Here is a 10,960-nt window from a genome sequence, read left to right on the forward strand (position 1 = left end):
CGCTTTGGCTAGTTTAGAGCAAGTGAAGCTAATTCCCAACCGCGATCCATCCTCCATCTTTCTCAACTTGCAGTGAGGGATGGCCTCACAGCATGAATAATTATTATCTCTGCAATTTCTTTTTATCTCTTTTGGCATTCTCTATCCAACTTTTTCTCATAAGTACTAGTACTCCATCTCCATCTGTCCTCATTTGATCCCACTAGTTCTCAGTTCCTCTCCATGACTGCAACTGCAAGAAATCAAAGAGAAGTGAGCACCACCCTATCTCTTCTGATCTCTCTTTAGCTCCCATACCGATCAATCTACACGCAGATATGCTTATTATTATTGCTTTCTTATATGTATAGGTGATCATGTGGCCTAGACTTGTAGCGAACAAGATTCTGAAGAAGCGATTAGGAAGCAACAACTTTGTAGCGGATTTCCCAAACAACTCCGAGGACTCCACCTTGCCCCTGGAAACACCGAGTTTTGATCCAGAGAAACCGTTATCTTTAAGCCCGACGACACCAGCTCCGAAGATTTTGAATCATGATCACAAAGCCACACACAATTACAAGTATGTATTTCTCCAAACTAACTCCATATATAGATAAAACATATAAGCTTGCCGGCCGGCATGGTAAGGCCATCTAGAACTCCGGCAAGTTATTATTAGTTAATAACGTGATATTCTTTTTAGTTTAATTCGGTTTTCTGTTCCATCTTCAAGGGTTTTTGTGAGTACATGGAATGTTGGTGGAGTTGAACCACGAGATGATATGAACATGACGGATTGGATTAATGACACCTCCTGTGACATATATGTTTTCGGGTACGTAGGCACGTAATTTTGATACAAAATTCCAAAATATTAATTTGAAGAGTGTTTGATTAACTCGATCACGAATTCACGATGCATGTTTTCATTGATTTTAAATCCATTCAGGTTTCAAGAAATTGTTCCTCTTAAAGCTTCAAATGTTCTGGGATCTGAGAATAGTACGATCTGCATGAAGTGGAACTCATTCATTAGAGAAACATTGAACAAGAAAATGAACTACCCGGGAGACAAGAGTAGAGACAAAAATGGGAATTCAACCACTGTGGAAAGCAGCAATAATAATCCAGAATCACACGATTACTTCCAGTGTATTATAAGTAAGCAAATGGTGGGAATACTAATAACAGTCTGGGTTCGAAGAAATCTTCGTCCTCTGATTCGAAATCCCAGTGTTTCATGTGTTGGCTGTGGCATCATGGGTTGCCTCGGCAATAAGGTACGTACAATATTACTAACAATGATATAATAAACCCCCATATTTCCTTCGACCATGTTCCCCATATTTACACGTTGTACATATAAGAATTTCCATTCAAAATAACTAATATATTTTTGCAGGGTTCAGTGTCGGTTAGGTTTCAACTGCATGAAACAAGCTTCTGCTTCGTGTGCTGTCATCTAGCTTCAGGAGGAAGACTAGGAGATGAGAAACTCAGAAACTCAAACGTAGCTGAAATCATGAACAGAACAAGTTTCCCTAGAGGTCCTTTGCTTGATTTGCCAAGAAAGATCCTGGACCACCAGTATGTTAAGACCAAACTTCAAAACCGTAACAAACTCTTTCGTTTTTCAGTTAATTAAGTAACCTGCAGCTAGTAAATTACTCTCCTTAATTAATCAATAATGATCTTTTAATTTATAATTTGTTTTCTTTCATTTCACTACGTACCGTGAAAATAAGACAGATCGAGATGAACATTATTATGGTTTCTTCTCAACTTTGAATTTGTCATGAGCCAAACTTGTACTATATGCATTGTTTTATAATTAAGTAGTTGTTAAACATATAAAATTAGTCGTAATTGGACTCATTACGTTAATTGGGTTAATGTATAAACCTCCTGCAAGGACGGTTGATCGTTTCTATTACCTCTAAACAGTCCATTGCTTCGTCTCTTTCTTCTAAACAATTCATCTGTTGACTTATTTTATATATATATTATATAAACTCTAGTAATTAATTAAGCTAGCTGATGAATTATATATACAGTACTAAATTAAATATCTGTTCAATATTAATATTGCAGACGAGTGATCTTCCTGGGAGATTTGAATTACAGAATTTCCCTTCCAGAAGCAACCACACGATCATTAGTGGATTGCAAAGATTGGAAGGTCTTACTGAAGAGCGATCAGGTATTTATATTATACATAAGTAATTAGTTTCGTAATAAATTTTAATGAAACCCAGATCTGAAGTAAAATTTTGATCTGGGAATGAAGCTGAGTATGGAGCTGAATGATGGTCAAGTATTTGAAGGCTGGCTTGAAGGGAGTATCAAATTTGCCCCGACTTACAAATATTTTCCAGATTCTGATACATATTATGGGTCTCCTTCTCCTGCAAGAAAAGGTGAAAAGAGGCGTGCTCCTGCATGGTAATTCTTTTTTACTTACCTGAAATTCATTCAAGTTCATTTAGTGTCATGTGATGTATCAAATCAAGGTCTTAGTATTTGTGGATGTTTTAGGTGTGATCGGATAATCTGGTATGGAACTGGTTTGAAGCAACATGTATACGACAGAGGCGAATCGAAGTTGTCCGATCACAGGCCAGTGAAGTCAATATTTACCGCCCAAGTTGAAGTTTTACCATCGCTTATGAGAGGATACCAGAGCTTTTTTCTTTCAGACAGGTTTGACAAAATTTCAAGTCAGTTTGATCAGGTACCCTCCACCGACGATCGTTATCTATGTCAACGTAGATCATCAAGCTTCAAAACTTAAAACAAAGGTGGTTCTTTCTGAGAAGCTTATGTATACTGGGGATGATTTTGGTACTCAATTGTGGTTCGTTTACTCTCAGCTTCATTATAAATAATGAAGCGTGAGAGTAACTCTATATATATTGGAAGGAGAAGAAGTGCAAAATCACCCTCATATATATCTGGAATTATTAGTTGCTTAGTTAACACGGCGATGATGAATGTACAGTGACGAAGTTGGCAAATATGTGTGTGAAAGCTTGTCTGAGGCGTCCTTTCTATCATTTTCGATGCAATTATAAAAAAACAGAGCTCGGTTTGTTACTTTTGTCCTGCCAATAAGTATATATTATCTTTGTTATATTATGATACAAATTAATTAATCAACTAATTAAATTGCAAGCATATGAGATATGCTCCCAACAAGGGTGTTGTGTGCTAACCACCATCCGGCCATATGAATCTCATTGCCATATTATAATCACCACTTTGCCAATGATTAGTGCCCTGCAAGAATCAAATTACAATTAACGATCATTTGTCGGGGACAAATTAAGAACATAATTAAGTAATTAACCCTAAACGACTGAGACGTTTGGATTAATTAACAAATCAAAGACGTGTAGTTAACTTCTTGCTAAATGCTAATGCTAAGTGAAGAAGGTATATCACTTTGATGCTCAAAGCACATTTGTTCGATAAATCTGATATTTACATTTATATGTGGGATATTTGGTAGATACAAAGATATGCTTGATAACTACAAGTTGTTCCCCTAGCTAGCTAAAGATACTACAAGTTGTTCTAAAAAAAAAAAAAAAAAAGTTATCTGTATCTATCGCTCAATACCAACTCCACCAGTACGATTTTATGTGGTGCACAAAAATTTAAGTTAGAAAAATAAAGGACAAGCTACTGTACATGAGCTCTGGCTCACCAGCCTCACCATAAACAATATATATATTCACCACAAATTGCAACCAAAATTTCAAATTTTCACAATGTATGTGATCGATCATATTATCATGCACAAACGACGTCAGACATTAGTATATGTGACAATTTATACAAAACTAAACGAAAACAAACAAAATATCCTACACTAAACTTCAAAATATTATGTTATTGTTAATAGTGTTTTAATTTAGAAATACACATATTTTTAATTCTCGGCCAATTTTCTTTCCTGTATCGAATAGAGAATTGACATTTACATTCGTTTTGCAATTCACACTCGTGATTTCTTCTTTTTAGTTAGTTTAGTTTTATATTTGGTAACATGTGTTAGTCTCTTTTACAAAAGTTTTAATAAAAAAAACAAAGTTTGGAACTATGAATTGTAAAATTAGAGCATCTCCGGTGGGAGTGCCTTTTAACACCATGACATCCCGGTCCAACTCCAGCAGAAATATCAAATCCTACGTGGACCCATGTGGATTTAACATAACCCCCCATACTATCAAATTTGACATCGTCGACCTCTGCTGTCTTTTGTTATTCTATTATTTCCCTCCCTCTCCCTTCGTTTCCTTTCTCTGCTCTCATTCTCTTCTTACCCAAACTAAAACCTGAAAAATAATAAAATAATAGTTAAGAACGACATCTCTATTGGAGCAAAATTTTGTCTAAATGACTCTGCCATGTCATATGTCAAATTCAAATTTGACACAAGCAAAAAGACTACTCTATTAGAGTTATTTTTAGGAGTGCAAATTTCAGTTCTCGTCAGATAATTGAAAACATAAGTTATTGGGCTGCACTGCAGTCCACTATTTTTTTTAAAAACAAATTGAGCTGGACTTCTGGAAGATCTGATGGACTGTTCATTAACTAGATGCTCGAAGCCCAAAGAGAGGCTAACCAATAGTTGAGGAGTTGGGGGTTTGTTTAAGCCTATAAAATGTCCCAAATTTCAAAAACTCGCGCAAAAAAGAAAAAGAAAAAAGATCGAAATTTGGAGAATCCTGCTTTCAACTTTCCTGAATTCCAGAAGCGCAGAGATGCAGAGACAAGACGCTTCGGCTCTGCCGTTCCGATCAAGACTCATCGACTTCCTAATCCAATCCGCCGAGGTCATTTTCGTCTTTTTACTTCATTTTCAGTCCGAATTTACCGTCCAATTTCACTCTTCGTTTCAATTTCCCGGCGACCTAATTTTAGTCGCTATTTTTCAATTTCTCATTTTCTCATCGGAATCCTCAATTTAGCGGCTCCAACTTTCTCCGACCGAGAAGTACACCGCCTTGTCAATCTTCGCTCATAGATTCTACCCGCGTTTCATATCCAAGTAACTTCATGAATTACCTTTTGTAATTTTTACTATGGTAATATTTTGGAGAAGAATTCACTGTAACTGTAAAACTGTAAATGTAAAATCAGGTTGGAACAGGGGAATGACATGGGAAGCTGGCTCTTGCAGCCCTTGAGAGAGAGCAATCTGCAGCTATTTGCCCTTGTTTCGCTATGGATTTCAAACAAAGTAGGGTTTTGTTGCTCTTCCTCTGCGATTTTTCGCTTACTTTTCGGTATAATCACTATAATGTGTGTGCATTTACGTATGGATGCAACTGCTTTGTAGATACACTCTTCTCCTGCATTGTCAGTGAAGATATTCAAGTCATTGGGAGATAAAAGTATCAATGAGCAACACTTTACCATTCGAGATTATTCTGAGGCGGTAAGCCAATAACTATTTTCAAATTGAGGGAACCTTTGTTGAGTAGCTTCTTCAGTAACATATAGTTGTGTAAAAGGTCCTTTAGAGGGTAACAGTTGGTTTACAATTTTGATTTGTTGATTTCTTGTAGGAGAGGGTGTTAATGCAGGTAATCTAGAAAGCTCTGGAGCTCTTTTTCCTTTCTTGTTTCGCTTTTATACTGCTGAGGGTATGGGATCAAATTAGTTTTCTTATTGAAGGTAGTGAATTTTGAGATCTGTGTCGAAAATGTTGCTTTCGTATACTTTGAAGAGCTTTTATTTCAATTCAAGTAAGTGTACCTTATTTTCATTCTACTGTTAGTTTTTCACTTTCGTTAAGTTGTTTCAAGGATATCTAGTTTCGTTCTGATGAATCCTTCCTTGTGTTTTGAGTTCAGGGGAGTGGCAAAGATTGGGGTACTAGTGAACTTTGAAGCAGGCATGGACATCATGGATCTACTTTATGAAAAGGAGGAGACAACAATGCTATATGCTAATCCTCGTTTTCTCGCTGCATCAGTCTTGGCATGTTCGATAACATTGAATTTTAATCTCTTCAAATGCTGTGTAATATATGTTCTAAACTTTGTTGGAACCAAATACAGTTAGTTCTAATATATGTTCTCTACTGTACTATTTGTTGTTTTGCAGGTTGCTTCATATGTCACTACAGTTCCCAAACAGAAGTTGGAATTCCCGGTTCTTCCCTGGGGTAAGCTCATATGCCTTTCCTTTTGTTATGTGCCTGAATGGGAGTGAATGCTAGAACAGCTTAACAAATCTAGTCCTTCTTAAGAATGTATATTAGTTCCAAACTAAAGAAAATGACCTCTTTGAAATCAGAAAGAAAAATATAATGTGTTGGAACTGGCTTTGTTGGTATATGTAGACAGAACAGTGATTTTCCTCAGAAAGATCAATTGTAGCGATTCTTCACTCATATGATAGAGAACAGAAAATATTGGTGGGGACAGTGAGAAATTTCCAGGTGACTGAGAATCTGAGACGCAGTCTGCTGATCGGAGACTCAGAGTCACCTTACTGGACGGTCTGGACCCCAACTCTAGTGCCAAAAACGCATGGAGAGATGCAAACTGACGTTTATCTGCCTTTGTGCACTGACTTAAGTGTCTCTCCACATTCTAGCAATCTTCCTTTATCAGAGCCATATCTGATCATCAATTTGGTGGTCCTTTCCTCAGACATAGTTTTAACCGACTTTTGGGTCCTCTCTACCATTCCTACAGCTACATAGAAAAAGAATCCATGATGACAATATATTCTTTTAAAGGAAATCTTGCATATTGGAGGCAACACTGCCTGTCCTTTTTATAGTTATTCTTTTGAATTCCCTGCTAGAAAGGCTAAGAGGTTTTGGCCTCACTTCAACTAAGTTTTTTTCTTCTTGGTAATATGTTTGTGTCATTGCTGCTCTTCAAACACTATAGATGCCAATAGAACAGTTGGAAGCTTAAGCTCAGAAAGTAGAGAAAAATATTCCTTTCCCAAGCATGACTTGGGTCTGTGATCAGCAGTGTCGTTTTTACAAGGAAAAAGCTGTTAAGCGTACACCTCTACTCAAAACAAAACTGATTTGATAGGTAGGTACATTTTCTGGCTGTTTCTAGTTGTACACCTCTACTTGCACAAAGTGATTTGATTGTACATATTTCACTTATACCGATAACAAGGTAGCTGCACTTGTGAATGCCATGATCTAGGAAGTGGACTGTAGAATTTTAAGTTTTTAACCTCATGATTAATGTGGAGTAATGTTCTGGAGCCCCTCTGTACTGGCCCTTATCCAAAGACACAATGTTACTTTGATCTTGATCATCATCCATAGCCAATTGGCCAAATGCTTGGGGGTCCATTTCCACCCACTTTTTTCTCTTATCTGTTAGCTTGCTTTCAAGGAAGATAGATGCTCTTCGTACATTGTCATATAACCTGCCTGTTTGTTAGGCCGTTCATGAGTTCCTACTTGAATTTAATGATTCCTTTCCTTCTCGTTTGGTGGTTCTGTACTTTCATTGTTTTCGTGTTTTATACCGCTACAGTATTTCAGTTTTCGGCACTGCCCTTACTCACTCCCTATCAGTGTAGGTGTGTGCATATATGCCTGTCGAGTATGTGCGTGTTTAACAGTAGATGCATTGCGAAAACTCTGATATAGGTGTTTCGGTCAGTAATAAGTAAAAAAAATTGCAAGATAGCTGATTTCAGATTATCAATACAGGTGATGCAACATGGGATTGGGATATCTCTTTCCAAACTTATTCTGTGCTGAACTGACAGAGATTAGCATTCTTACTAAATTGAAATACATCATCGTGTATGCAGTTAAGTTTGTAACCGGATGCGAAGAAGAGGATATTGTGGAGATGGTCGGAGAAATTCTTAAGCATGTATTCCATCTTTCTTGCTGAAGTCTGAAATCTGGAGAGGGCAACTTGTATGTGTTTGGTACAAGTGATGGGACACAAAGGTTTTGTCTTCTCTCTTAACAATATGCAAAGCTACTTCAGATGCAATTATTCTCTTACAACTTATAAAGATCTTATTCATATCTCTGGTAAATAAACTAGCTGGGTAAAAAATGTAAAGAGGCTCTTGGGGGCCATTGATCCTAACACACAAGAAAGTACTTTTAAGCTCTGTGATCTGTGGGTTCTACCAGACACACGGCCATTGATTTCAAATGGGAAGTTGCCTTTTTCTTGCTTTAACTTTGTTAGGGTCCATCTGAAAACAAGAGTTAGATGCCAAACTAGAGTGTGATCAGTGTTCACTTTGATGTTGTGTTGCCTTGTCCCCTTGTTTAATATTTCCTTTTAAACAAACCTTCCTTATAATATCTCCCTTCTTGATGTTTACAAAGTTTTAGGGTTCAGGGGTTTAGGGTTTACAGATTAGAAGGTTGGTGAATTCCATTGATTGTTGTTGGTCTGGAGAGGACGTAATAGTCGTGGAAATCAAGGCGCTTTGCACAATTGTGGTACCGTCACGTATTTAGCTCATGACAGTATCACAATTATGTTTACATCTAAGATCTAATCGAGAGAGCACAACAAAGTAGCTCATGATCTATAGCTAAGTTCATTTTAAATGAAAGGGATACTTTCTAGGAGTCAATATATATCGTCATTGATCGATATAACGTTTTTATCATTGATAGTTGAACTATTTTCAATCAAAAAACATAGGGTTTAAGGCCTTAAGCTGAGGATAGGTTGTATCTAGGTCAGTAGTTCTTAGTCAAAGTATATACATAGAGTCATGCTGAAGTGAACAAGTGAACCACCTCAAGGCTGAAATCCAACCGAGTATCAGCATATAGGGGCCTATCTAAGTGCTGCTGTTGGAGGTCAAGTCTGGTGAGCTAGTCTTTTATACTCGTATTTACTGTGGTTCTGTCTTAGTTGAACACATGTTTTTGGCTATTGTTGGTATGTTTTTGTATTATAAGCACACGATACATATGGTTGGGATATCATGACGTAGCTGTAAAGAATACTACATGTCATGTCCTGCTTCCAAGCAAACAAGGAGTTGGACTCCGAGAGTAACTTGCAAGGAAAACCCTGCAAAAAAATTCCATACTTTCATCTACTTTGTTTGCCTCTTTGTTTCCTATTCTATATGGCAGGACTGATCACCTGGTCAGTCACTGACCACCAGCTGTTTGGCCAGATCTGACGGCAGCTGACCACCAGCTAGTGGTCAGTGACTGACCAGGTGATCAGCACCGTGTACATGGTTATATTAAAAAGAGTCGTGTCTTGCTTGGTTAAATAGCTTAACTGTTCAAGCTTCGACGACAGGAAGGGCTTCGATTCAAGTTATTGTAACGTAGGATCATCTGAACTGTAGGATTATCTCTCTTGTGTTCTTGTGCCCTCCCTAATAGGCTGTTTACTGGGCACATTTGTTATAATGGTGTCGGCTGATAAAGCCAAGCAAACCAAACCCCACATCTATTTAGTGCAAAACCGTACACTATACAACTACTTAACGAGTCGTATTCCCCACCCAACAACCAATATGATATACACACAAGATTTTTGTTTTTATTCTTTCCACTTCAAGATTAGGTTTCGTATATATCCACTATATATATAAGAGGTCTTCATCAGCTTCTGGTTGGACAATGTATTATCTACCCCTTCCTCCTTAACGAGGTCCGATTTTCGGGTTTTGGACTTTTGGTGCTCGTATTTGGGAGCTTCCGGTGAAAATGCCCGAGAAAAGAAAGAATCTTAGGCTCTTTTCCGGCCTTCCGGGTTCTGAAGGCAGCTTCAAAGTATGATTACCACGTTTGCAACTCCATGTCAACACAGGCTGGACGTCCTAATTCCTAAACCTTCAAAGAGAAGGAGGTAAATTAACACATGCCATAGGCCCATAAGATTTGGGGTTTTCAAAACCCTATTTTAACATTTAGGACTAGGGCACTACAGTAACTTTCCTCAATGTATGAACTTCGTTTCTCTGTTTCCCACTGTCGGTAAAAAATTCTTTCATTTCGACCAGGAACAGCACAGGCCGGTTGGAACTTTGGAGTAGGATTGAACATAATTCCTTTTTAGGTAAAGATCACATTCTTACTTTCTTAAAGATAATTGTGGAAAGACAAACTTTCTTTTAGTGGCTAGTACTCGAGTGTTGACAAGACAAAAGAATTGTTTTCCTATCAAGTATTAATTTCAATAGGTTTGTGACAACGTGAGTGACTGAATACTGAATTTGTATCGTTATAAATTTGAAAAAATTATTTAGAATTTAAAAAATTACATCTTAAACTCACACTTTAAAGGCTCATATTTTATCATCGGTAACACAACAAATCATCAACTAACACATACTACTAAGGTTATGTGAAACAAATCGTGTATATATATATATATATATATACACACCACAACTTCATAGTCGTAGTATCATGTGTGGTACAAGCATTAGTACGTACTCAAACTCACTATTTTGCTGATCGCACCTAGCTACTATTCTGTACAGTAGCTACATCCTGGATAATGTTACAGTTTGTTATTTCAAAATATACTAAAGTTTGGTTAAGGTGGATTAGGTAGGTGGTTTTATTCAAGATTCATGATTGAGTGGTGGAAAGAACAGTAGTAATCAGTTAGTGTTAGAGGAACATACATACTTAATCGATTACTAAACAAGAAGGGTAGGGACCAAATTTATAGGTTGAGAATGAGAAATTTCCAGCTTTTGGTGGAAGAATTAGATGGATCGAATGAGCATCTTCTTGCTTTCTAGGATATGTTAAGGACTTGTTATTATTGATATCGGAAAACACATACATTGCTGGGTCCATTCTCATCATCTTTCGCGATATATTGACATGTATATTGATATACAAACCTCCAGCGCCAGCTAGTTATATAGTTCCTTTGTCTTTGTCTTTGCACCATCGATCACCATGCTCGACCTAATCACTTTTGCCAGCTTCTTTCGTTACCCAGCAGCAGCAATCTCTCTCTCTCTC

At 37.3% G+C, this 10,960-nt stretch overlaps 2 protein-coding genes across 2 annotated transcripts; both read left to right on the top strand.

The window, feature by feature from the left end:
• Positions 1 to 2,980, top strand: LOC101295228 (type I inositol 1,4,5-trisphosphate 5-phosphatase CVP2-like). Its single transcript, XM_004298955.1, has 8 exons — positions 1 to 252; positions 351 to 562; positions 716 to 817; positions 932 to 1,262; positions 1,385 to 1,569; positions 2,074 to 2,182; positions 2,270 to 2,424; positions 2,518 to 2,980. Exons 1-8 carry the CDS (start codon positions 223 to 225, stop codon positions 2,771 to 2,773), a joined length of 1,380 nt encoding a protein of 459 aa, XP_004299003.1. The 5' UTR covers positions 1 to 222; the 3' UTR covers positions 2,774 to 2,980.
• A 1,702-nt stretch (positions 2,981 to 4,682) lies between these two features.
• Positions 4,683 to 7,877, top strand: LOC101305079 (cyclin-J18-like). Its single transcript, XM_004300883.1, has 9 exons — positions 4,683 to 4,823; positions 4,959 to 5,038; positions 5,131 to 5,230; positions 5,330 to 5,428; positions 5,559 to 5,576; positions 5,668 to 5,738; positions 5,847 to 5,973; positions 6,100 to 6,160; positions 7,792 to 7,877. The coding sequence occupies exons 1-9, from the start codon at positions 4,752 to 4,754 to the stop codon at positions 7,875 to 7,877; spliced, it is 714 nt and encodes a 237-aa protein (XP_004300931.1). The 5' UTR covers positions 4,683 to 4,751.
• The last annotated feature ends 3,083 nt before the right edge of the window (positions 7,878 to 10,960 follow it).

The sequence above is a fragment of the Fragaria vesca genome, linkage group LG5 (assembly GCF_000184155.1).
Source record: "Fragaria vesca subsp. vesca linkage group LG5, FraVesHawaii_1.0, whole genome shotgun sequence".
NCBI lineage: Eukaryota > Viridiplantae > Streptophyta > Magnoliopsida > Rosales > Rosaceae > Fragaria > Fragaria vesca.

Coding starts and splice junctions, on each gene's coding strand:
- LOC101295228 (XM_004298955.1), top strand. CDS start 223: ATGACTGCAACTGCAAGAAATCAAAGAGAA. Junction 1,570..2,073: donor AGAAAGATCCTGGACCACCA/GTATGTTAAGAC, acceptor TTAATATTGCAG/ACGAGTGATCTTCCTGGGAG. Junction 2,183..2,269: donor TCTTACTGAAGAGCGATCAG/GTATTTATATTA, acceptor CTGGGAATGAAG/CTGAGTATGGAGCTGAATGA.
- LOC101305079 (XM_004300883.1), top strand. CDS start 4,752: ATGCAGAGACAAGACGCTTCGGCTCTGCCGTTCCGATCAAGACTCATC. Junction 5,231..5,329: donor CGCTATGGATTTCAAACAAA/GTAGGGTTTTGT, acceptor ACTGCTTTGTAG/ATACACTCTTCTCCTGCATT. Junction 5,739..5,846: donor GAGCTTTTATTTCAATTCAA/GTAAGTGTACCT, acceptor TTTTGAGTTCAG/GGGAGTGGCAAAGATTGGGG.